The sequence below is a fragment of the Prorops nasuta genome, unplaced genomic scaffold (assembly GCF_024137725.1).
Source record: "Prorops nasuta isolate Cenicafe-Biocafe unplaced genomic scaffold, Cenicafe_Pnas_1.2 PNAS00018, whole genome shotgun sequence".
Lineage (NCBI taxonomy): Eukaryota > Metazoa > Arthropoda > Insecta > Hymenoptera > Bethylidae > Prorops > Prorops nasuta.
In genome coordinates this window covers 673,213-699,319 of record NW_027116815.1, presented here as the reverse complement: position 1 = coordinate 699,319, position 26,107 = coordinate 673,213, and the positions used below count along the sequence as shown (strand labels likewise).

The 26,107-nt window shown below is 35.5% G+C and overlaps 3 protein-coding genes and 1 non-coding gene across 12 annotated transcripts; 1 reads left to right on the top strand and 3 right to left on the bottom strand.

Moving 5' to 3' along the window:
* Nucleotides 1–915: 915 nt before the first annotated feature.
* LOC136780251 (cytochrome P450 6k1-like) lies at nucleotides 916–3,032 on the bottom strand. The gene is made up of 6 exons (XM_066738498.1): nucleotides 2,910–3,032; nucleotides 2,243–2,814; nucleotides 1,940–2,164; nucleotides 1,596–1,870; nucleotides 1,351–1,528; nucleotides 916–1,274 (listed from the first exon to the last, which is right to left on the bottom strand). The coding sequence occupies exons 1-6, from the start codon at nucleotides 2,990–2,992 to the stop codon at nucleotides 1,114–1,116; spliced, it is 1,494 nt and encodes a 497-aa protein (XP_066594595.1). The 5' UTR covers nucleotides 2,993–3,032; the 3' UTR covers nucleotides 916–1,113.
* Nucleotides 3,033–6,300: 3,268 nt separating this feature from the next.
* dom (domino) lies at nucleotides 6,301–24,492 on the bottom strand. 6 transcript variants are annotated; one of them, XM_066738545.1, is made up of 24 exons: nucleotides 23,396–23,526; nucleotides 22,205–22,413; nucleotides 21,423–22,122; nucleotides 21,184–21,300; nucleotides 20,430–20,974; nucleotides 19,563–20,211; nucleotides 19,209–19,495; nucleotides 18,466–18,956; nucleotides 18,064–18,250; nucleotides 17,686–17,822; nucleotides 17,420–17,606; nucleotides 17,025–17,355; nucleotides 16,873–16,953; nucleotides 16,382–16,624; nucleotides 15,347–16,311; nucleotides 14,954–15,265; nucleotides 14,491–14,805; nucleotides 14,109–14,330; nucleotides 9,627–9,662; nucleotides 9,373–9,541; nucleotides 8,819–9,300; nucleotides 8,456–8,740; nucleotides 7,346–8,389; nucleotides 6,301–7,266 (listed from the first exon to the last, which is right to left on the bottom strand). In XM_066738545.1, the coding sequence occupies exons 1-24, from the start codon at nucleotides 23,478–23,480 to the stop codon at nucleotides 6,973–6,975; spliced, it is 8,373 nt and encodes a 2,790-aa protein (XP_066594642.1). In that variant the 5' UTR covers nucleotides 23,481–23,526; the 3' UTR covers nucleotides 6,301–6,972. The 6 variants fall into 6 exon arrangements, with proteins under 6 accessions (XP_066594642.1, XP_066594641.1, XP_066594644.1 ...); XM_066738544.1 differs by lacking the exons at nucleotides 6,301–7,266; nucleotides 7,346–8,389; nucleotides 8,456–8,740; ... (1 more) ...; nucleotides 9,373–9,541; nucleotides 9,627–9,662 and adding an exon at nucleotides 24,258–24,492 and having other exon boundaries at nucleotides 10,506–14,330; nucleotides 23,396–23,488; XM_066738547.1 differs by lacking the exons at nucleotides 6,301–7,266; nucleotides 7,346–8,389; nucleotides 8,456–8,740; ... (2 more) ...; nucleotides 9,627–9,662; nucleotides 23,396–23,526 and adding an exon at nucleotides 24,258–24,492 and having other exon boundaries at nucleotides 10,506–14,330.
* On the bottom strand, nucleotides 20,271–20,399 carry LOC136780324 (small nucleolar RNA snoR639/H1). The gene has a single exon (XR_010823750.1). It is a non-coding gene; the product is annotated as a small nucleolar RNA snoR639/H1 (small nucleolar RNA).
* Nucleotides 24,309–26,095, top strand: Rad51D (Rad51 recombinase D). Of its 4 annotated transcripts, none has more exons than XM_066738551.1 (5): nucleotides 24,309–24,380; nucleotides 24,883–25,035; nucleotides 25,100–25,209; nucleotides 25,267–25,477; nucleotides 25,537–26,095. In XM_066738551.1, exons 2-5 carry the CDS (start codon nucleotides 24,892–24,894, stop codon nucleotides 26,035–26,037), a joined length of 966 nt encoding a protein of 321 aa, XP_066594648.1. In that variant the 5' UTR covers nucleotides 24,309–24,380; nucleotides 24,883–24,891; the 3' UTR covers nucleotides 26,038–26,095. The 4 variants fall into 4 exon arrangements, with proteins under 4 accessions (XP_066594648.1, XP_066594646.1, XP_066594649.1 ...); XM_066738549.1 differs by lacking the exon at nucleotides 24,309–24,380 and adding an exon at nucleotides 24,687–24,775; XM_066738550.1 differs by lacking the exon at nucleotides 24,309–24,380 and adding an exon at nucleotides 24,692–24,704.
* The last annotated feature ends 12 nt before the right edge of the window (nucleotides 26,096–26,107 follow it).

Genomic DNA, 26,107 nt, shown 5'->3' with positions numbered 1-26,107 from the left:
TTCACATATGATCTTTATGAAAGCAAATAACAAAAGGCTTCAAAAAGGTCCTATGAAAAATTTGAATATCTTTTATAGTTAAAGAGATATGCGTCTTTTGCATTCATATTCTGGGGCAGTTTAAGTGCCTCACCCAGTATAAATTAAGGTTTACACAATAATACTCTCCATCCGTTACGTCTTTTCTTGAAAGAAAATTGTTGGATGGGAGATTCCACCTAGCATATGCATCTGAAATTACATATGTAGAAGAAAAAATCGTTATTTTGTAGAAGTAGATAATCGATTTATCCAGGATAAAGTAATATCCTCCAATAAAATTGATTACCTCAATTAAATCCCATGGTTCATATAATAATGAGCATTAATATTTATAACTCTTTGTCTTTACTCTCCTCCATTTCCGGTTAAGATTCTCTAACTTATCTCTGGGTAAATATTGATTTTTAAAAATAAATATATCTTTTAGGAATTGTCGTAATTGCTCTGGTTCCATATACGCACGACTAGTTCTGACATCATTTGATGATGTGCAATGTGCTCAAAGAGAATTAAATTCTAGTTAACGATGTTACTTTCCCATTTGATCAATAATCATGATGAAGCATCTTTAATTGAAACGAAAAGCAATTCAGGTTAGCTATAATGACAATAATTGTTAAGAACCCGCAAAATTTATTATACGAGTTCGTACGGACTTCCCTTGTTTTTCTATTGATAAAAGTTCTTTGAAGAAGCTGATTTGTATTATTCGAGATAAACTTATGATAAGAAGTCATCAAGATTGACAGCAACGCATTTTGCTATCTTGCTCTTTAATTATTAATTGGAAACCACTTATTGCTGTAATTATCAACAAACGGTGAATAATAATAATAGTAATACGTACATAAATAATATTTAAAATTTCTTGCTTCTCTATTTTATCAGCACTCTTGCAATAATAACATATTTACACAGAAAATGATTTTGAGATTTTATAAAACTATGTACATTTCTTATTCCTAATAAAATACAGAGCTTAATAAATATGTAAAAATATAAAAAATAATACAGTTTAGATTCCTATTCAAGCTATTCTATGAACTAGATGTAACCAATGAATATAACTTGTCAGTTAATTTTTTTGAAATGCAGAACGATTCCATTTGCAGCAGCCGTGAAAGTAGACCGATTATCGAGAACACTTTTATCCTTTGTTTCCTGCCAGACTTCGTACTCGTGGAGAATCAAAGATAATATTACTTTTGCATGTAACTGACCAGCTTTCATTCCTGAAGAAATCAATATATATTGGTATTTTTAATTAAATCAAATTAACAAGCAAAATTTATATCAAACAAGGCTTACCAACACACATCCTTGGGCCAATTCCAAATGGGATATAAGCATCAGTGACTTTTTCAACGTTGAATCTTTCAGGATCAAAGACTTCCGGTTGTTCCCAGTACTCTGGGTCTTCTTGAAGCCCATATAAAGATATATAGATTGGAGTTCCCTTCTCAATTACCACGTCAGTACCAGCAATCTGTCGATAGTTTGCTCAGTTAATGTTTATTTCATAAAAGCTTTTAAAAATTTCCAATAATAATTACTTTATAATCGTTTCGAGTATATCTATCGATTGTAGAAACTGGAGGATGAAGCCTAAGACCTTCAGAAATACAGTGATCCAGATATTTCATGTCATTGAAAGCTTCATATGTCCATCCATGCGTTTCAATTGCCCTTTTGATATCTTTGCGCGCAAGTTCTTGAGCCTTCATGTTATTTGCCAACTCTAACAAAGTGAAGGAACCACAAGTGGCACTAGATTCGAATCCGGAAAAGAAAGTTCCCGATTGATAGAGTAGATTTTGTCCCTCAAATTCTAAAAGAGTTAAATAAAACTGATATTAATAAATACTCAGTTATATTTATAGATTAATTCTCTACTAACTGTAATTAGGATTTTGTTCTCCATTTTTAATTTGTATTAAGGAATCAATAAAATCTCCTCGAGCCTCTCCAGATTTCTCTCGAGTCTCCATGGCGGTCCAGAACACTTTTTTGACAAAGGATGAGTTGAAGAGAACACTGGTACCAATTACCTCAACAAGTTCAGGCATAAAGAATACTGCTACTAAGGCCACCATTCTCTTGAATCCATGGAAGAATTCACGAACTAAAAAGTAAACCATTATTTTAATTGAAATTTTATAAATAAACTTTTGCAATAAAATAATACAATTATATTACTGACCACATGCAGAAAATTCAGCATTGGGATAGTGGAAGGAGTCCATTTCGGTCCCAAGAGCAACAGAAGCAATGAGATCAGTAGCGTATGTGTAGCTCAGATGCTGAGCATCTACAATTTTATCTCCATATGTTGTTAAAGGCTGATATTCCAACCATTTCATCATAGGGCTTCCTGTCTTCAACATCAGTGGGAGCATTTGCTTCAGTTTGCCTTTGGTCAAAGTTGGTGTAATTTTGGATCTTAAATATTTCCAAATAGGATTTTTCATGCCAAAAAGATTCTTCATGCCAATACTATCTTTCTGGGTGGATCCAGCAAAATGACGATCTGAGAAATTCTCGAAATCTCTGATCATAATATCCTTGATGATTTCTGGATCACGAATTAGCAAACAGGGCTTGTGGAAGATGTAGAAACCAACGTAAGGAGCATCTGGCTTTGCTCTCTTATACAGTTGTCCCAAATGCCATCCTGGAGCCGAACGAAATAGTACAGCCTCCTTAAAGTTGCCAAATAATAAATTTGGCTCTATATACTCCACACCTCTGGATTTCCAGTAACTTAATTTATGCCTAAAAAAATTGATTATTAGTAGATATTGTTATTTTTAATGTATGGAATATTTTAGTAATTAATTTTTTTAATCTAGTTAATTGTTAAATCTTACTTTGCATAGGCCCAAAAAAGGAAGATTACCGTGGCAGCAAGTGCCAGAGTGACTCCCAAGCTTTCAACACTGGGGTAAGCCATAACTGTATGAAATTAAACCAATAACTGATGCATCCCTTATTAATAGGAGACATTTTATACGAGGAATCACAATAAAACTCTTCATTCCCGTTACATCATTGATCATCTTTTAGATTAGATTAGATTAAGTTAATTATTATTATACACGACCAAGGCACCTTCTGTACATATACTAAATGCATAGCTGCAAGAAAGTAAAAGAAACAATTACTAGCGCTATAACGCAAAAATAAATGACGCTGAAAGAAGCCCTTGTAGGAAATATTGATAGAAAATAATTTAATTTTTAATAAATTTCACTGTATTTTATCATTTCAGTCGCTGTTACTCAGAAAACGACGGTAGTTCTAATGCTATCAATTTATATAGTATTTGATTTTAATAAGGAAAAAACAATTTAAATTTAATTAGAAAAATGATAGGTTTTTGTATATAGTTTTAAATACGAATTATTTAAAATAAATTATTAATTCAATTTTTATCCTAATATATGAAATGTAAATTTTGTTAAATTTAATAAAGTGTTTATTTGAATGCTTTATTATCAGTTTGTATCGTTAAATTTAAATACATAATTTAATCAGAAACTCGTGTTGATGATATGTTATCTTTTAAATATAAAACATTTTTAATGAATGAGATTTTTAGGGTGAATTTAAAAATGATTTCTTTTTTCAAAAAAGAATTTTTCTATATCTAAATTGGAGTTAATGCGAAGATTAGTAAATTCATAGAAAATGAAAGCAAATTTAGCAAAAAAATTCATGTAAATATTTGTTGGATCTTTTAATAAGTAAACAATGACAGTGTATTTTTAAGTTTCTAACCAGAAATCTTTATAAGACTATTATTACGATTTAGAAACCTCATTGAATATTGTAGGAAGTGCTTCAGTGTCAATGAGCGATTTACGATAAAATTCAACTGGACTTCCGGTCAAGTATAAACGATGCATCATCAGTGATTTCCTATCTGGAATTCCTGATAAAACCTAATTAATAGGAATTCAGCAGCATCATTGAAAATGACAGAACATTTTTCTATCGCTTTCTATCAATTTTTTTCACATGGAAGAAACGTCCAATATAACAATAAAAATTATCAAGTAGATCAATTGATAAGTGAGGAATTATTCAGCAAAAAAGCAAACTGTTTGCATTTGAAAATGGAGACGTTTTCAATTTCCCGCGCTACGCTATAGAAACAGAATTGCCAGAAATGAATAATTTTCCTTTGCTACCATACCTCTTGTTAGCTATAAAATACAGGGAATGATAGTTATAATGGGGTAAGAAAATACCGAATTCTGTTATCACCTATTGGAAGTAATCGGTTTCATGCAGTTGGCACCCCGAAAGCATAAGTCCTGTAGGGAATTTACGTAACTCTTATTAATAAATTTCGGTATTGTTAGGCTAAAATCAATAATAAATATTAGTACGTGTAATGATACATGAATATCTATATATATATAATTTTCGATCCGTACCGATACCGAACATTTTCGTCAAAATTACAAAATTCAGGAACTGGTCCTTTGGCTTTTATTGACTAGTAAATTCCCGCCATAAAATCAAATAAAGAAATGAGTAATGCCCAGAACATAGCAAAAGTTATGTAAAAAAAATCCTATCATCAACATTAATAGTTCTGAAAAAGTGAATTTGTTCTTTCAGTAAGTAGATTCAAATAAAAACATTATTCTATACATAAGAATACCGCCGAAGTAGTAACGGCGCTGCATCACTTTCATTCAACCTGCTTTGTTATTATACAGAATGAATTTTTCGTTTTCAAAATATCAGATTTCTTAAGAAAAGTAAAAATTTTATTGAAAACATTTTCAAATGAAAGATGTTTGACTAAGGGTGAGTTTCACCAACCAAATCCGGGGTTAATGTAGTATAGTTTGCGTTACATGAACTGTACTACTTTAACCACCCTTCGTTAAAGCAGTATAGTTCTTGTAACGCGAACTATATCACATTAACCCCGGGGAGTGAGTTGGTGAGACTCACCCTAAAGGGGAACATGCAATTATAATATTGATTTGACTTTAGTAAATAATTTGGAGGTTATCTTTAAAATCTCCATTGAACTCTATTTTATTATAGATACTCTGGTAGCTTATATCAAGAGCTATCCTAAACACTGTGCCAATTTATAATTCCTACCAGTCATTCACTAGACATTTCGATTAGAAATTATAAATATTATGTAGAGACTGCGCATGTGTAAACTAAGTGATCACGGAACTATACATATAGTTTAGCCAAACTCACACTTATATACATACATTTTAAAATCAAAAGATCATGTAATGAATGGTTAGATTAATGATAAATACAGCGTTTTAGAATCCTCTTGAGATAAGGTATAAGAGCCTTCAAGTCATTCTTGGCAGACCTCACCCTAAATATTCCTAATTCAAGCATTTCTGATTTAAGACTTTGTAATGTACGATCTTGGTGTTGTAACGATTATGTATGTAAGGTCCATCACACATTTAAACGCCCCAAAATATGGACGTAAAAAATTTTTTGTTTATCTACGCTGGCGTGTAACTATTAAACTATTAAAAACATGAAAAGTTTATATAAAAGATTTCTTTGAATGCAAGTAGTAAAAGACTTCAAAAAGGTTTTAAACAAAAATTTAATGTCTTATTATAGTTATGGAGATATTAAACACTTCATTTAGCAGGGATTGATTTAGAAACGATATAGTAATCAAGGGGAAAACCTCGATATCGCATTTTAAGAATAATAAATAGTTGAGAAACTTAAAGTAAAAATGCAGAAGGAAAAATCGGTATTTTGTGAAAACAGATAATTGATTTGTTCAGGGTAAAATATTATCTTTCTATAAAATTGACGAGCTTAATAAAATATAATAACTCAAAGATTAAAGAACTTTAAAATTTGTAACTCTGCTACTTTCCTCCCTACCTCCGATTACGGGTTTTTAATCTGTCTTTAGGTTTCAGTTGAGTATTTATGAGTAAATATACATATTTCTATGGTAATTAATAAGATACTTGTTCTGGTCCCGCATAAATGACTAATCCTGACACCGTTTGATGAAGTGTAAGAAGCCTAGAGTCAATTGAAATTTAATGAAACGATAGTAGATTCCTTCTTATATGATATTCAGGATGAAACATGAAACACCTTCAATAGAAGCACAAAACTTGCCAGTTTTTAACTATAATTGCAATCACTGCTCAATTTTCCCTTATCTTAACTAAGCAATATTAAATCATGATTAAATTTATTTTAAAATAATTAATTCAATTTCTTTAATCCTACAAGAAATTTCTTTTTATTTTATATAACTATACACAAATTATACAAGCACGGATAATGCAACGATTAATATAATATTCCAAAGATAACTTAAGGCTACAGGTAACTATACAAACATATACAATACGGCATTCAATTTTACCTCAAATTATTAAGCGTATTCCTCAACAATATATTATTTTACAATTTTGCAAGATTCGCAAAATTTATTGTACATTGAGTTCTTATGGATTTCCTTGTTATTCTCCTGATAAAAGTTACTGGAAGAACTTAGTTTGCAATGCTCGAGCTAAGTTTACAATAAAGTTACCAGCTTGGCAGTAACACCACTTACTATCTTTTTATTTATTTATTAATGTAAAACCGCTTGTTGCAACAATTATCAATTAATGAATAAACCCCCTTTATTGTTTACAAAATTAATTGTACTGTTTATTGGTTTCACGAGTTTCTAACTAAATGTTACTTTGTAAACAATACAAATTAAGATTACGAGAAGTCCGGCACGATCTGTAGAAATTACTTCACTTATTTGAGTCGTCGTCAAATTATTCTGTTAGTAAGTATATCATACAACGCAAATAAACCAATTCATAGAAATTAAAGATTAGCTTTTTTCATAGAATCTGGAATGTTTACCGCGTAAATTTTAAAATCTAGTGCGTTCTTGTCATATTATTTCGGTGGGTTTTCTTGCTGAGATTGTTGCTGGGGGACTTGAGGGTGAACAGGATGGGTGACAGTTTGCAGTCTGACTTGGCTAGGTCCAGGGCTAGCTCTGGTTGTAGTGACAATAGGTTTCCCTTGAATGGGAGCAGCTTGTCTCAGCTGAGCTGTGCTCCCAGTGCCAGTGACTACCTGAATAGTCTGTTTGAGGGCTGCAGAAGCAACTGGTATCACTCTGGTCTGTAAAGGAGGCTTTGCTAACACTACCTGGCCAGGCTGAGATACAGTTTGCCCAGTTGAAACCTATAAGATTTTCCCAAAATAATTAATTAGAATAGTAGATTATTAAAATCAACTTTAATAAAAAAATATCTAAACTTACATGAGTAAATTGCTGCATTGTAGATGGTTGTTGGACTTGTTTCATGACTTGCTGGATCTGCTGAACCGTCATGGTTGCAGGTAACGATTTTTGCTGAACTATAAACTGTGTCTGAACACCAGCTTTACCAGGTAACTTTCTCTGGGCGATTATCTGAGGGTGAAGTGCCAAATGCCTGAGTTGCTGGGGAGTCGCTGCTCTAACACTAGCAACATTGCCAGTTTTCACCAGAGTCGCTACAGGAGTTCCAGTACTGGACGTTCCAGCTTGTTGCACTTGCAAGCCAGCTTGGGCAAATATCTGTGCAGGAGTCAGTCCAGTTTGAGCTGGAACTTGTACCTGCGCGACTTTGGCTTGTTGTTGAAGAGCTTGTCTTTTCAGCAATGCAGCCATTTCTGTTTCTGATACGGTTCTGGCAACCGTTTGTTTTCCTACGGCAGTTTGAGCCGTTCCTGCGGCAATTCCTTGTTTCATGAGCGCAGCTCTTTGTTGAGCAGCTGCTGAAACAGCAACGGAGACTTTCTGACTGGCCTGCTGCATGACCTTAAGCTGCTGATGCTGCCTTAAAAGTGCCTGCTGCTGCCTGTAATACTGAACCTGTGCGGCTGTAAGGGTTTTAGTGGGATTTGCCGGGTTCACAGTTACTCCCACAAGTCCTTTTTGATTTCCCGACGTGGTCTGGGCTGCAGAGACTAAATTAGCAGTCGCTATTCTTTGAACCGCTTGAAGGTTTGCTACTGATACTACTGCTGGCGTCACTCTAGCATCCTGCATCGTCAACGTACCACCAGGACGAGTCTTCACCGTAGTAGCTACAGCTGCAGTACTAGCTGTAGTAACTGTACTCGTCGTTGTGATGGTTTTTATCGGTGTTAACGAGGTAGTTGTTACTGCACCGACCACTTGAGCAATTTGATGCACTTGCTGGGTTGTCGTGATCACTTGCTGAGGGGCTTGTTGCTGTTGTTGGAGCTGGACCTGCTGCTGTTGAGTCTGTTGCTGTACTAAACGAGCTGCTTGTTGTTGTTGCTCCGCTGTCAAAACCTTTAAAAAGCAACAACCTTACGTTTAATAGACCTATTAACTATTAAGAATTATTAATGTACTTACAGCATTTTTTAGTTTTTCTTTAGCTATTCTTTCTGCTCTACGAGCAGCAACGTCAATCGGTGCCAGAGGACTATCGTATTGAATCCCACACTCAGCAAGAACCGCCGCATGCTTTGGATTCTTTGTCAATGGATTCACCAGTAACGGTTTCACTGTCGGGGTCCTTTTATTGGATATAGACTTAATACTGTCGAATTTCTGACAACACATCATTGTAAAGGAATGATTTTTGTCCTGATTATACAGTTGGGATGTTCTCATCAATCTGTTGGTCTTGTTGTGTTGCTGAAAGTTTTATATGTTTATCACAATTCAGATCCCACCCATAAAGGTGTCTAAATGAATTATGAAATTTATTCTTACCTCTGAAATTTGTGGCATCTTGTAAACACCTTTTTGTTTCTTCTGCTTCTTTGGAGTAGAATCATATAGTAATTTGCCTTCTTCTCTGGGCAAAATTATTGACTCGTATCTATGCATGCACTGATCGGGAGATCTATAGATTCGCGAGGTATTGTTCACAATATCAGCCACAAAGTCCCAATTTGGAGTGTGGCCAGGGGATAATACCATTAAATTGATAGGAAGTCCTTGGTAAATTTGAATAGTTTGCAAGATCGCCCAGTCCTCGTGGATCATCCAATCCAATGTATGTTCTTGTTCCAACATAGGTTTCGTTGTATGAGAGGATTTTATACTTGGTGGTGGCAGTACAATTCCATAATATTTGTGTAGTTTCATATCACGTCGCATTTTTATCAATGCTGGGGATGGTCTATCGAATAAGGACTGTGGAGCGTAGACAGATTCTTCATTTTTGTACCTCATTTTCATTGGACGTCGACCTGGTTAATCGATTAATTTATTTAGTGTGGATACTTACGGTTAATTAATTTGAATTATTTCAAGGAACTTACCATCCTGATCAGCAATTCCCAACTCACTCCTAATTCGCTTTTGTCCCTTTTTCACGTATATTGGTGGTAATTGCGCCTCCGTCATTGGAGTGTTATCGTATAAAAATCCCAGTGAATAATCAATGTATACATCATTGTCAGTCGTGGGAGGAGTCGGTGGACACCACATCTATTTTTCATAAACATTTCTTTAAACTTCTGTATTCCATTTTCTTCATGTTTATTTTAAATATTGTATTGAATGTTATACTGACCGGCATTTGTTCCACATTGTCATCCGAAATCCATATCTGTAAGATACCAAAGTTCGACTATCAAATCATTTGAATTTCTTGAAATTTAACGATTTTATTTTTTAAGTCTCAGAGATACCAAAATGCGATTATTGAATCAACTGAAGTTCTTGAAAGTTTGTTCTCTGTTCCAAACTTACCATTTTCAAAATGTTTGATCAAGAAGATTTGTTTTGAAATTAAATAAGAATAATAAATTGAATTGAAAAAATATTTGCTTAAAATTCTTAGATTAAAATAAAAGGGGCTATTTTGGGAGCTAGGTAAGAAGTACAATCGTTCAAAGGCTCTCATTCCTCGTTACATAGTTACTTTGATATAAAAAGAAGTTAATTAGCCTACGAAACTCTGCGTGAGAACTGAATTACCCATAGACGCTCATTAATGTGCCTGCTTATACCTTGGCTGACTCCAAGTTTGGAATGGCAAAGGCAGTGTTTTGGTGCCATCTTGGAAATTTGCTGGAGTTTTCACAAAAGTACAGATTCATCCATTTTTCTTTCTCTTTTTTCTTTGCTGTGCGGTCATGATAGCTTTGCCACACCAAACTGACATTGATAGACAGGAGATCTTTGAAAATTTTTCTTTGGCAGCATAAAAATGTATAAAAACAAACGACCAATGTAAGAAAGTGTAAAGGAGAAGCATGAAGAAATTTCTGAGCGTTGCCAAGAAATTCATTGATGCTCGTCCAATCAACTATACGATACGTTTCCAAATTAATTTTATTTAAGACTGATCTCCGCAATATAAACAAGCACACTGAGCAAGTTTGACACCAAAACGGAACTGAACCTTTGATCGACTCGACTTGGAAGACCAAGAAATAAGGAAACACCGTTGTTTTATTTTTGTTCGTATCAAGGAATAGTTTATTTCCTTCTTCGGATTCGCTCGATCATACAAAATGCAGGCACGCAACTTAAGTAATTACATTTTGGGACATAGTCGAATAAAATGAGAACGTGGAGCTTACGTCTAGGGTAGAGTCAGGTCATCACCTTGCGAGTGTTACGTAGCGCAAGGTTATTCGAAAGAAACTAGTAATAAAGTACGCAAAATCTTTCGAAGCTATGTTCCTTGCACTGGAAAAATGGATAGACGAGCAACGAAAGTTTAACTCCTGGCACAATCAAAATCTCTGACACATACAAAAAACTTCGTTTCCAGAACTTTGTATACAAGATTACTAAACGATTGGAATCAATTGAAAAGAAAATACTTTCAAAAATAAAAAAAGAGTTTCTAAATGATTTATCAATTCATACATTTTTACTTTCTCTTGGGAAAACTAATTTTTAATAGTATACATAAATTGATTGAATTTTATTTGATTCTGACTATACTTATCACGTTCAGTATGATAAACTCTCACAGCTCGTACTAAAACAAAATGGCCTGTTTAGCCTATCCTAATATAATACAGTCATGTCTCGCGTTGTATATAAATTACAATATGCCACCTAGTATTCCAATATCTTTACAAGGGATCACGAAATTACAGCTAGAAAATTTTACGCGTGTACTTGGTACAACGAAAATGTATCGTCCTTCCTAGAATGTATATTTATATATATATATATCTATATACAAAAATTAGGCGAATTTTTAAGACGCCCCTTCCTGACCAAACACATCACACCATACAGGGCTTTAAGAAGGTTGTTGGGTTTAGCCAGGAAGGCTTTAGTACGGTAACGTTATTTATAGAATGAGATTTATACAAACACCGAGTAGTCGGTAAATTAACAGCAAGACTCAAGAAAACAAACTTCAGATTTTCTGGATTAGGAGATTAAGTTTACTGCTTCGGATTTTTCAGTTCTTTCATGTCATATTTCCAATTTTTCATCTTTAATTCCGTCAGGAAGAATTAAATGTACCACTATTGGAAGTTTTGTTTAAGAAAAGGAATCACTTTCATGATACTGATATTTTTCAAGATTCTCATCTCTTCAGTTTTTATTGAAGTGCATTTGCAATAGCTAATTATAGCTGAAGATTTATGCAGAGACCGAGAGATCGGTTTAATAACATCGATACTCAGGAAACTGAAGTGTTGATTTTATCCAGGCCTGGAGGAGAGGATGGTCTGGATCGAATCAATTTTTTCTGAGGAATATCATCCTCCTCTTGTTCAGATTTTCCATCAGACGTAACTTTTGAAAGGGAAGTAACACGACCCCTTTTATTCTTTTTCTTTCTCTTACCAGTCTCCTGATCTATCTCGGACTCGTCCTGGTCCACCGAAGTCACAGCGTCCTCCTTTTCCTTTGTGATGTCTAGCTTCTTTGTGCTTTTTATTTCATTGTTCAAACCTATGTGCTTAGTTGGTATCGACGAACTCGAAGTTTTGTTGAAATTATTGCGAGAGTGAGTATCTAGGGTCAAAATTGCTACAACCTTGGCTGTTCTCTGAGGCTTCTCGTTCATTTCTACACTTTCAGAGTTCTGTAGACAAATCTCCGAAGCCACAGCATTTCCATTTGTATCCGTACTCGTTTCTTTATCAGACATAGAAGAGAGTGGTTCCTGAATCTTTTCTTTTCTAGATTTCCTTATAATGTTAGATTTCGCACAATTTGCCAAACTAGACCTCGTAGTTCTCATATTTTCTCCTTCCATTTTTTGATTCTGATTCGATTCAGTTTCTTCGTCCAGTTTCCTCACAGACTTTATGCTGTCAGAGTTAACAGAAGGTAAATTTCTATTTTTGCGAATCAACGTTGGAGTTGCAAAAGAATTATCCATCGAAGCTCCAGAACTGCGAGTGGTTGGTTTCTCGTAGAGGATTTTTTCGGTTTTCACCAACGGAGAATTTACAATCGAATAAGATCTTCTCGTCACTGGCCTTGAAGAAGCTTTCATGCAATCTGGCAAAGGGGTATCAGGCCTACGTTTTAATCTTTGAAAATTATTTGTTTCTGCAGTCATTGCCGCAGAAGCAGACGTTGATCTAGTCACCCTAAATTCATCAACCCTCGTTAATTTCAGCAATTTATTTCCTATCGCAGTGTTTATTTCCACCACTTGCGAATCTGCCTGTTTCACCACACGCTTTTCCTCCACTTTCTCTGAATTCTCCAAATTATTCTCCGAACTGGCCTTTGCTCTCGTCGTTACCCTAGAGACTTTCTTATCCTCAGAGCAATCGACTTCTTGAGATTTAACGCGTTCTTTCCCAATTTTCTCCTCAAGATTCTCGCCAGTAGATTCAAGATCTCTGCAAGATTTCTGACTAGAATAGGACTGTATCACAGATTTCTCCTCGTTTTTATCTTCCACTTCTTGATGAAGTGGTCTCGAACAAGTCACGTTCGACTTTTTACCAGACGAATCAGTGGATATCGTAACGTCATATTTCATCCCATTATCAAAAACCGATGTGTTTGCAGCATCTGTCATTCGTACAACTAACAGTGGAGATGCTGATCTTCTTACTTCTGAAATTTTATTTTTTTTCTGCGAACTTAGTGTTGGACTGGGTGCCCGAGCGACCTTCTCTTTTGATATTGATTTAATCTCTAACTTCAATTCTAAGTCCTGAACGTCTCCTAAAACCAAAGGTGATTCGGAGTTCAGCAGCTGATCCGTAAGACTCACAACTTTATCCTCTAATCTTGAATTTCCTCCCTTCGATTTTACAGTATCTACTTCTTCCGCTATCTTGTTTATTTCTGGTTTATCAAATTCAGATTCCACCCTTGATTTCGAATTTTCATCATCGTTATTTGTTCTCGATCTAGTTTCGTCACATTCTGAACTCTCAGTTTCATTGTTATCGGAGTTATCGAACTCTTTATTATCGACTTCAATTTTCTTGACATCAGAATTCTCAGATTCATTAGTATCGTTGTTTTCATCTGCATCCATTGAATCGGTTTTATCTTCTCCATCTGCGTTCTCAGATTCGGCGGTTTCGTTCAGGTCGGTTTGCGATTCCGACGAGTTATCTATGGGATTCTCGTTTGTTGAAACCAAATGCTGATCAGTCTTAGAATTATCTACTTTTCGTTTCCTCCCCCTTCCCCGGTACTTAGGTTTGATTCCAGGGAGAATAGGACTAATATCCAAAGTCCAAAGGTTGATTTTAACGTTCCCTCTGGATCTAGTCCTAGGACTGTTAAGGTCTAGTTTGTTCTGGCTACTGGAATTATTGGATCTGTTCTTTTTTCTCCTGTATCCTCTCCTCTTCTCTATCTCGTCGTCAGTCTCCTCAGCCTCATCCTCGTCCTCCTGACTCTGAGATTCAGTGTGACTGGACTCCTCGTCCAGACTATCTTCTACCACATCTTCCTGAGACTCTGTCTCAGATTCTGTGGTAGTTTCAGACTCGCTATCTGAACTTTCTTGAGTAATCTTGCTATAATTTCTACGCGACTTCCTTCTACCTGGCGGTATCTTTTTATTTACGATTTTCTTAGAGTAACTAACGCTATTAACCTGGTTCTGTGAATCCTCGCGAGCAAAAGTCAGAGGCTTCTCGTCGTCGTCGGCCAATCGAAGCCTTCGCTCCTCTTCTTCGCGCAGCGCCCGCAGCCTATCCATCTCCCATTCTTTCTTTTGCTGTTCCAATTCACGTTCAGCTGCTGCTAACTGTGCAGCGGAAAATGCTCCTTCTGATTCTTCTACGAATTTCATCGCGTAACGCTCAATTGGTGTTAACTAAACATGAATATCGTTATTTTGTTAGTGTATTTCAGTGACATCTTTTATTTAATAATAAAAAATATGTATTTATCATACAAAATTAATAACCAGTATTTAATCTATTATAGAAAAATAAAAAAAAAATAAAATAAACATATAAATGATTATTACATACTTGAGAAACCAAATTTTGAACCTCCTGTTCAGCTTTGCTAACATGAACATCCTCCTTATCAGCCTCCTCTAGAGGAATGTTCTCATCGAATTCGGCCAAATCAGCGACAGCTTCAGCTTTTGCTGTTTTGGCTGCTTGAACATCAAGCTCCTCTTCAGCGGCTGCCAGCGCACTTTCCAGGGCTCCCATTGCCACTTTTTCTTCTTGACCAGCGTCCTTTACTGCTTTTTCACGATCTCTGTCCAATACTTCTGCCATTCTTGCCGAAGCATCATTCTCCGATTGATCGATATTGAATAAATCTTGAATTGTCGACTAAACAGAATTCACAAAATTTTTTATTATTATAAATTTGTCTATCCTATAGTATTGAATTTCATTTTTATTTATTTGGTTATTTTGACTAAACATTTTATACTTTTTGTACTTGTATATACAATATATATAAACATAAAATACTCACACTCTTGAAGTACGCTGTGGTGAAGTTTCCACCTTCGATTGCCAAATCTCCCAGCAGTCTTTTTTGATTGGCTTTTTTAAGGATATTCTCCTCAACGGTTCTTTCGCTAATGAGTCTATAAATGTGCACATCTCGAGTCTGACCTATCCTGTGACAGCGATCCTGGGCTTGAGCGTCCATCGTTGGATTCCAATCACTGTCGTAGAAAATGACCGTATCGGCTCCAGTTAGATTAACACCCACACCACCCGACCTTGTCGATAGGATAAAGCAGAATATCCTTTTGTCCCCGTTGAATCTTTCCATTAAAAGCTGAAGAGACCATAAATTGAATAATGTAACTAACAAGAGAGATGTAAAATAAGTATAAATAAATATAATAGATTTATTTACCTGTCTCTGATCTACTCTTGTGGTTCCATCCAATCTTAAATAAATGTAACCATGATAATTTAGGAAAGCTTCGAGAACATCCAACATTCTAGTCATCTGCGTGAATATGAGAGCTCGATGACTACTAGATTTTAATTTTCGAAGTAATTGATCCAAAGACTGAAGTTTTCCACAATCGTATTGGATGAGTCTGGGATCTGGGAATTGAGTGAGCATGGCACTGGCGACAGGGTGTAAAATGGAGCATTTGGGTGAAAGATCTCGCTGTAGTTGCATTTGCATATGCTGAAGATTCCATAATTTGTGCGGAGGTGGGTGGGAAACATGAAACTTTGGAGAGGGTGCTCGTACAGCTGGTACATAGAGGACAAACCTCTCGAAGACTTCTTTGAGCTCCTCTACTATTTGTTCGGTGCTTCTTATAGCCTCTGCGAGAGCCTCTGTGTGTGAGAAGAATTGTTTTCTTGTCCTGAGGTTTTTGGTTTTTTTACAATGGATCCAGCCATCATGCCAGCGACAACTGGTGGATGGCTTATCGATTCTCAAGGCTATGAAAAGGTCTTCGCCGTAGAGGGGACACGCCGCACATCGCTTCTCATTGATATTAGCTATTGTTTCTAGTTTTTGCTGTCGTCTTTGGCGACGTTCTTCCTCCAAACGCGGTAGGAAAAATTCAGACCTAGGCCTCTCTTTGGTCTGTAGCCTTTCCGCTTCCTTCTGCGATTGCCTTGTCGTAACCCCCTTCGCCTGACTTTGCTGACCATTACTGGCACTTGCTTGACCTTGAGAATTATTTAAGTTTAACGGTGGAACTCTCATCACAGGACGTCCACTTGTTCCACTCGTTGTTGTCACTACGCTTCCGACTACTTTGTTAACTCCGCCACAAGAACTGGATAACCCCATTAAAGACTTTGATAAAACCGTCAACCGTTGTCCACCTGACGTAACCACAGGAAACGAAACTAAGAACAATGTTTCGTTATTAATTTATTTACTTCTTGCTTTAACTTTGATGAATTCGCATTTTCTTACCAGTATTGGTGTTTTGTTGACTGGATGTTAAAATGATATGTTTGCCGGTGGAAGTTTGGACTAGCTGTGCAAAGCTAGGCACTGATATTCTCTGGACGGAATCCCCTTGCTTAACAGTGACCGTTTGTGTCAATTTTTGCAGCCCATCCCGAATATTTGTGTTGCTCACAGCGATTCTTTGAGTGTTTGATGTTGTGGTTGGTGTACTTGCTGTACTTTGTGTCAGGGGTCCAACAGGAATTGCTGAAAGAAATATTGATTATTAATACAAACGAAAATCAATTTTAATGATATTTCTGATATACTGAAGTTTTGTACAATTTTGTAGACTTGGTTCTAGAATGCTTATAAATGGAAAGACTATAAACAAGCTGGCCCAAGAACAATTTTTCTACCATCATTGCAAAAGCTGAAGTCACACTTATCATTTCTGTCCAACAGCTGATCGATGATGGGTAACGAATTTGTTTAAAACAAAACTTTGTTCTTACCCTTAACACTACCATGATGCTGAACCAATTGCAAAGAATATCCTTGTAATTGCTGACCACTGGACACTCTCAATGTTACCCCTATAAATTAATATTTAATTTATATGGATATAGGTATAAAGAAATACAGTATTACTATTAATTTAAATTACCATGGCCTGGCGTATTCTGATTATTCAAAGTTAACGGCGACGGACCAACTCTTCGCGTTGGAGAAGTTCCTACTTTAGGCGTTGGTAGAATACCGGTAAAGTTTTTTAATTTTGCTTGGAATTGTGGAGTGGATGGCTTCACTTGATTTGACAGAGTTACGTTAATTTTTATTTTTCCAGATGGGCATCTGGGAGGTGGATCAGGTAAACTATCTATTTCTTCTATTAATTTCCTAGGAGTCTGTAGCTTTCTCGTTCTATGCGCCATAAACGCTGTATGTGTAAATTCCAAGTCAGATAATAAAAAATTCAAAGAAGACAGATCAATGTGCTGTAAAAAGATTAATTCGTTAATCAATCCTTATTTTTACCGATACTTTGTAAAAGAAATTTACCTTGAATGGGTCATAGTCCAATACACTCCAAACCAGGGAAGCAGTAAAAAATTCTATGGCCTCCATTTGGAACGGGGAGACCGTAGGACGAACTTCGAATAAGTTCGGATGATTACAAACCTTACGTAACTGCATCAAAACATTGATAACACTCAGTAAGTTCCCACTGGCCAAAGTTTCTTTCGTTCTGCATTAAATAAAGAAAAAGATAATATCACACAAACTTATAGAAAATAATTAAAACAAAAGTATCAATAAATATTTACTTTGCTCTGGACATAAAATCATCATAAAGATATCTTTGCCTTTTGGATAATCGACACATTACAACGTGTTCGTATTTTTTTGGCAATTGCTTTTCTACTTCTGCTTTTAATCTTCGTAATAAAAAGGGTCTTAGTACCTGCAAGAAATAATGAATATATTATCATCCAAAAGAAAAATCATTAAAATGTGCATTGAAATTGAATTGTTTCTCCAGACAGGATTCGTATGTCGGATAAGATCCTTTTTCGACACGCGAGTTTTAATGGAGAACTTTAATATCTCGCTATAATAAAGAACAGTTCACTATGAATTCGTTTTACTGTGGTCGGTAGCGAGGTAATTCTAATAGTGTTTAATTATTGCAAAGTTTAACGAACCTTATGCAAACGACGTATAATATTTTCATTATATTCGCTGTTTCCCTCGATCATTCCTGTAACTGGATTGCTAAACCACTCTTTAAACTCTCTGTGAGACTGAAATACATTTGGCATAAGAAAATGCATGAGCGACCACAATTCCATCAAATTGTTCTGAAGAGGCGTTCCCGTTAACAGTAATCGTCTAAAAACAAGGTGTTAACTCAATAAGAATTTTTTAACAAAAATTAATCGAATCAATAATACTTCTTTTTAATCTTAATCTCAGACAAATGCCTCAATTACATCAAGAAGAAAGGCTTGAATTGAAAAACTCAAATTCTCGCCCTCAGGTACGGTAAAGTAACATCATCGATTATGAAGATTTTCATTAAAAATAATAATAAAATGATGGCTCACCTTTGAGTTTGGAAGTTTAAGAGTAGTTGCCACCTTTGTGACTTAAAGTTCTTTATATTCTGAGCCTCATCTAAAATCAAATACTTCCATTTTTTCCTTCTGAAACTCTGGTGGTCCTGAATAACAAGTTTGTAAGAAGTGATGCAAATGTGAAAAGCATTTGGTTTGGTCCAACCGGTCCTCTTCTGTTTTCTTTCTTTTTGTGTTCCATAATAAGTTAAAATTTTGAAACCGGGACACCATTTTTTGCATTCCATTTCCCAGTTTAACATCACCGATGTCGGAACGATTATAAGATGAGGTCCCCAATTTCCTTTTTCACAGGCTAGATGTGCCAGTAATGCTATAGTTTGTATAGTTTTGCCAAGGCCCATTTCATCTGCTAATATTCCATTTAGTTTCCTCTCGTACATAGTCACTAACCAGTCTAAACCAATATGCTGGTATTCTCTGAGCGAATGTTTCAACAAAAACGGAATTTTTGTAACAACCTGTAATATAAAATCTCTTACTGATATGTCTCAAAATACTTTACATTTCTTTTTCATAAAAATCAAATAAACTGTAGTGATATTTTTCTGAAATAATTCATTAAAAAAATTATAGATATAGAAAACTATCACGTTAATCTACCTTTCTGAAATAAGAATGTACTATAAAATTTATACATCCTTTTGGATGGAAAGGTCTAGAAATTCTTTAGGTTGCATGTCATATAAAATTAAGAAAAACATGAGACTTACACTAGTAGTAAGTAAAGTGTTGCCTTTTGGTTGAATACTTTCTGCCAAAGCTGCTACGTCATCCATTTCATTATGAGCTTCAGAACGATCCTCAGTCTTACTTTCGTTTAATTGTTCCGTTGACAGATCCTCTAGTAAAGATTTTAGGCCTACATCTCCTTCATTTTCACTATTGTTTTTGAGGTCTTCCGTCTCGTCATCATCGCTCTCTTCACTTTCGTTTTCACTGCTGCTGCTCGGCTCTTCATTACCCTGCTCATCGTCTTTCTCTGATTCCTTATCGGATTCTACAAATAAATTCAAATATAAAATGATAATTTAATCGTTTATTTAATCAAATTTTAAATTATGTACCTTTGTCACTCTCGTCAATTTCCATAGGAGTATCTGACATATTTCCATATTTGGCCATCAACTCATCAATGGACATTTCATTTTCAGCTTGCAAATCATCAAGCTCCTTTTTGTGGTCCTCATTTTTCTCTAGTTTTTCCTGTTCCATAATGGTATCCTCTTCATCTGAAGATTCGTCAGAAGCAGCAACAAAGTCTGTATCCCCATCAGTTGTTTTTTCCTCTTCAACTACTTCCTTGGTGTCTGGAGATAAACTCCTATTTCTATCTTCCAAATAATCAGCTGGTAGATCTTTTAGAAGATCCTCCAATGGTATCTCGGATTCCTTCTTTAAAAGTTCTACTTCCTCCTTGTGATTCGTTGTAGACTTCATCTCTTCTTCGGCTTTGGCTATTGTCTCCTCATCGTCGTCCGAACTCTGGTTTGGTTCGAACTCTTCGTCGGAATGCGACTTTCCTGTTAGAATTGGCGAGGATATCCTTGAGCTGTTAATCGACGCTGGAACACTTTGAGGACCCTCAGTTTTATTCAAGCCCTCAGTCAGCCATGTGGAATATTTCTCAGTTTGACCTACAATAAAATTCAAATGCTGATCCAGAGCCTTCTTCCTCTTTTCATCCAATCTTGTTTGCTGCTTGTATTCTACCAACTGTAAAATAAACAATCTTCTTTAATTTAAATTTCTTTAGAAATTTTTGTTGAAGTTAGTGTCCAGCATTTCCGTTTGTCAGAATTTTCATATAATTCCACCATACACAACATGCCGACTTTGCTGTTCCCACAACGAGCACACATTCGCAATATTACCATGAGAATGTCGGCTTAATAGTGTGGGGTAATATAATAAATAATAAAAACAATACAAACCTTTTCCACATTAGTCCAGAAAGTCTTTATTTCCTTGGCAACAAAACTAGCTATTTTCTTCAGCCTAAGCTCCTGAGATTTTTCAGCCTTCTGTGCTTGAATTGCTTTTTCTTGGAAGTGCCTCTGCACCATTCTAGCACATTTCTTAGCTGCTGCTTTTTTCCATTTACGTTCTTGGGCAAAATCAGCCGCAAGCCAGACCATTTCCTCAAGCAAATAGTCCCAGTGTGCTTTGGTACGTGCTGGTTCCTGAACCTTTGGCAATCTCCTTTCCGACCAAAGACCCTCCCTCTGTAATTCAGTAATCCTCTGCATAACGTAGGCTTCTTGTTTTGCCTTCTCTACTATTTGTTCCTGATTAGTTGTGCTATCATTAGAGGAGCTAATTGTAGAAGAAGTTAGCTTTATCAACTTAACGACCGGTTGAGATTGAGAAACTATTGGGTTCGGTGCTTTAGTTGATGCAACTGTCGTTGCAGTTTTTGCTATTGTTGCAGATATAGATACCGTAGTGGTTTTAACGGTTTCGGACATTTCTGCATTGCCTGTAATTAAGAAAATTTTGTGAAATAAAGAACTTCGAATTTATTTAAAAACACATAAAATACATGTAAGTAAATTATAAAGATCCATCCAAGAAAAGTAGTAGAGTCAGGAGGTAAGAAAAACAAATATGCTGGCCTGCTTTTGAATCAATGAAAATTAACTTAAAATGCACGATCTACACATCGAATGATAATCCTGCGGTAATCACCTATAATGAGTGTAGTAGTAGGTGGAGAGTGAACTGTAACCGGTAAAGTCTGAATAGCTGCTTGGATAGCAAACACCATTCCATGGCGGCCCCCTTGAGGCCTACCTGGTACTTGCCCTATTGTGCAAATGATCATACAGTACTAATGTGAAAATTTAGATGTAAAATATGACCCTTTGTAGGGGGGATAATTCTACCTCGCAGGATGAAAATAAGATTATAATAAGAATTATATTTACCTTGCTGGGTGAGCTGCGCTACAGTAGCTGGTAGCTTTGTGGTGACTGCAACAGGTGTTACACCTATTCCTGTTATCTTTACTTCAGATCCTTGATGGAGGGGAACTACAGTGGATATAGGAGTGGTTGTTGAGGACACAGGAACCTCTGTTACAGCTGGCAGTGGAGCTGTTAAGTCTTCATCATCATCTTCAGGGTCCAACCTGTTCTGTCTTAAAAAATGCAGATATTGAGGTGCAGGTGGCTTCTTCCTCCAGGTTTGAAACTCCATCATATTGCCACCAGTGTGAAGAAAAAATAATTCGGAAGCGTTTTCGGCGTATTTTTCCCTGATTGCACGCATCCTCTTCATCTTATGCTCCATGATTCTCCTCTTGTAGCCTTGCGCATCATCCAAGGATGCTGTACTTTTCTCCATAGATTCATTGAGCTTCAGTCTCTTTCTGGCTGGTGGAGACTGCATGGAGGCCTGCGATGTTGGTGTGACAAACATATTCCCTATGGATGTCCTCACTAATTTTGGCGACGTTGCTAGCACAACTTTAGTTGGTGTTTGACGTGATGGGGATGTAAGGGCTGATCCACTCGCACCAGCCATTCCCATAACGCTAACTCTAGGTGATGTATTGCTAATGCTAACGATCCTAGTAACACCCACTTGCTGAATACCAGCATTTGTTGTTGCACTACTTGGTATGACCTTAAAAAGATGATAATATTTAATATTTCCATCCCATCTAACATTACTGAATCTTGTCTTTCATGTGCAGAAAAGTTTATACCTGAGTAAGACCAGGAACCTGTGAGGTAATAACAAATTGTTGTCCAGCTCCTGTAGTGAGTACATTGAGGCCTTGAGCAGTGGCAAGGACTTGCTGTAAACTAACCGTTTGGGGAGGTACGTTAGTGTTGCTATCTCCATTGTTACCTCCACTCCCACTGAGGGGTGGCAAAATTGATGCGTTCTGCTTATCACTCATTACACATGACACTGTAAAACAAAAAATCATTGATTAATTTATGTAAAGTTTTTTGAATTAAACAAAAATTATAAACTTTTTATATAAAAAATACCATAACTAAAAAACTAAAACTATTTTACAAAATGATGAAATACAGCTTTGATAGTATAATTTTCAAAGTATTGTATTTACTTAAGGCCCAGACAAAGACAATTAACTCTGGGATCAATCCGGCCTTACGTCGAAAACAGAACTAGCCTTAAAAAGAAAAAAACAATAGTTGAAGAAGATTCACAATGATTCGATAAGGAAAAGAAGCGCCGAAATCAAAATTTACCAGGAACCCACCCATCGGAATTTGAAAAGGGGAAAAGAAGCCACGGACGGTGGGATAAATAAAAATTACGTATACCGTGGGATTGATGAGAAAGCTAACAAGTAAAATCTCAGTGAAAAACGAGATGTCATTCGAGATAAAAGTGAAAGTTTGAAAATCGTCGGCGAGCTGTTCGGGGCGTTCGAGTGTCCAAGGTGTAATTAACGCTTGAATAAAATAACTCGAACAAAAACCTGGAGGGAAGGGGTGTTTTGGAATCGTTTTTAATAAGTTTTCCGGTTGGATTTTTCAAGTGGAGGGTGATTAAGAGGGAGGAAATGAGTATTTCGGAAAGGAAAATCGCGTGAAACGGAGCACGTAGCGAGTTATAAAGAAGACTTGGTCGTCCGCCATATTGGCGTTGGCCCGATCGAAGGCGGACTTACCATAATGTAATCAGAAAATTCCGCAACGCAGGTGAGCCATCCACGGGAATAATTGTCGTGGACGTAAACGGCAAGCTTCTATTCGCAATCAGGTAGCTCACGTAATTAAAGCCGCGTGCGCTATATCTAATATTTCGGCCAACATTTTTCCACGACTCGCCCAAGGACGCGCGTACTTCCAAACATGGCGACGGCTCCCGACGAATCTCCCGTGAACGGCCAGCCCACGGAGACCAGTCTGAAGCTTACCGAAGCCGTGACAAGATGGCGCTTCTTCTCTCTCGTAATGCCATTGGTCCCCTTTAAGAAAATACCCGGCAACGCCGCTCACCATCCATCTTCCTATTGGTCGATATCAATTATTCTCAAGTTATCCCATTTCCGCTTGTGCTAGCCCAATTTTTACACGTTTTTTCCTTTTTGTTCTCCTTTTTTCCTTCTTTAATTTATCTTTCCTTTTTGACTATAAGCATCTTATCATTTAATCTTAATATTACAAATTTTCTTAAATTATCATGTAGTACTATTATGCATCTTATCAGTTTGATTAACATTCTTTTGGTACCATATATTGATGAATTCATTTTCATTTAATTAAAATTATTTAAATCAGTAGATTTTCTAATTGATATTTTAGTGTAGCATTTACTTTATAATTTCATACAAACTTATCGTTTCTTTATGGAAATGTAGGATTTCAAATCGCGTGCTCGAGTTATTTTAATATTCTAGATAATCGAAAGTCTTCTTTTTTAAAGAACATTAGATTATTTTAAGTATAAATATCAGCTATTCATATTTATTTTTCTAAGTTTATGTTAATGAATTATTAGTAAAAGAATGTTAATTAGGCTGGCTTCTAGGTTATGTTTACCCACGTGCAAACTTTTCCAACTAAACGAGTGCCTGCACGTGTTCAGTTTTTCTAGATTTTACTAAAACTATTTCAAGAGTGATAGAGAAAATTTGAATTGAATAATGGAAACGGATAATAAAGCTTTCAGAAAAGGATGAAATACTCTTTTAGATAAATAAGTTAAATATTAGAATAAAAGGGAAAATTCGAGAATAGCAGTGAGAAGCGGAAATTAAAAATGGAAAGTTTACTTACCTTTTCAAGAAAATTTGGGATTGCCGATTATGCTTGGAAGGTCAGCCAATTCCGGAGGATATGTCGGGAAATTGAATTTTATTGTAGAAAAGAGAATGACAAGATGAGAAATTTCGTTTGGCTGTAAGTTCTCTGAAGTCACTTGAGCAGATGTAAAGATCCATGACTTCTTTTTTTCAATTCGTCGAACGAAGTGATCGACTGTTCACTGTTCACGTTTCACCCGTTTCACTTTCAATCCGTTCGGGCCGTCCGGGAATGACCGAACCGAATGACGCCGAGGTCATTTAGATACTTGGCATCATCTTTCTCTAATTATGCAAAGATTTTGGCTGATTAACGTAGTACGTACCAGCGATACCAATTCAAATATCTTACCTATGTATATGCTTTCAACACAACCAAACTCAAGAACTTAACCAGGACGCCCCCGCTCCTCAACCGGAAGTTAGGATTTCTTTATTTATTTATTCTTAATTATTTTCCTTCCTCCCCATAATTTTTAAAGTAATTGTAAGGTTGTAACAATGTGTGGATCGAGAAAAATTCCATAAATTTAATCCATCTCTTTTCTAACAAACATTTTTTAAACTAATTAAATATTTTTTAAGTTTTTCATTTCCAGGTTATTGAAATGATTAAGCTTGATTTGAATTTTCATGAAAAGTTAAATATTGAGATCTTGTCAACTTTGAAATCAAGAAAAATTAATACCATACAAGAATTTCTTGCTGAAAGAGTTGATAAAATATGTTTATTTACAAAGCTATCACACAAAGTACTTTTATTCGATAAACTAATTTTTTTATGAAGTTTCTTTTATTAACAAATTATGTTTGTAGGATGTGCTAAATATAAAGCAAAAATTTATTGTTTTATTTGGTGGAGAAGTTTACAGTGCTATTGAACTTATTAAAATAGAAAACAAGAAAATTGTGACTCATATATTATGGTAAGCACTATTATTTTTCAATTTGATTAACTTTTGTTACTAAATTTATTCATACAGTTTAGATGATTTATTACAAGGAGGTTTGGAACTTGGTCAGATATATGAAATTTGTGGCTCAGCAGGATCTGGAAAGACTCAAATGTGTTTTGCAATAACTGCAAGTTTGGCTACAAAACCAAATTCTATTGTGCATTATATAGATACCAAGGGAGATTTTTGTGCTTCGAGAATTGAGTCTATGCTAAAAACCTTTAATGTAGTTGAAAATGTAAAATCTTAAGATTATTATTGCATTATTGAAAGAAAATGAAATAACTTTATTTTCAGGGGACTGATAAAATATTAGATAGAATAAAAGTGTACTTAGTGAGAAGTACAAAAGAGCTATTTAAAGTTTTGAAATATATTAAGCAAGTTTTGAATGAAGACAAGAACCAAGAAATCGTTAGATTACTGATAATTGACTCTGTTCCAGGAATAATATTTAAATATTCCAAAGATTGCGAAGCAACATTTATATTAAATCAATTGTCAAATATATGTAGATCTATTGCAAACAGGTATCATTTACCAATAATAACAACCAATTTAATTTCTCAATGGGTTCCATCTTTGCATCCTGAGGTAACTAGTCGAGAGGAGAGTAGTCCAAATTCAATTTATCCAACATTAGGAAAATACTGGACACACGTACCCAATACAAGACTATTAATGAAAAAAATAGACAAAGAACAAAGAAAAATAATTGTATGGAAAAGTTTTTTATTAAAAACCCAGACAGAATGTACTGTTAGTATAAATGAAACAGGTGTGGTTTCTATTCTCTGATGTAAATTTGTTATATTTTAAAACCACCAACTCTGTAAGAACTAATATTATTTTTATAATAAATTGCATA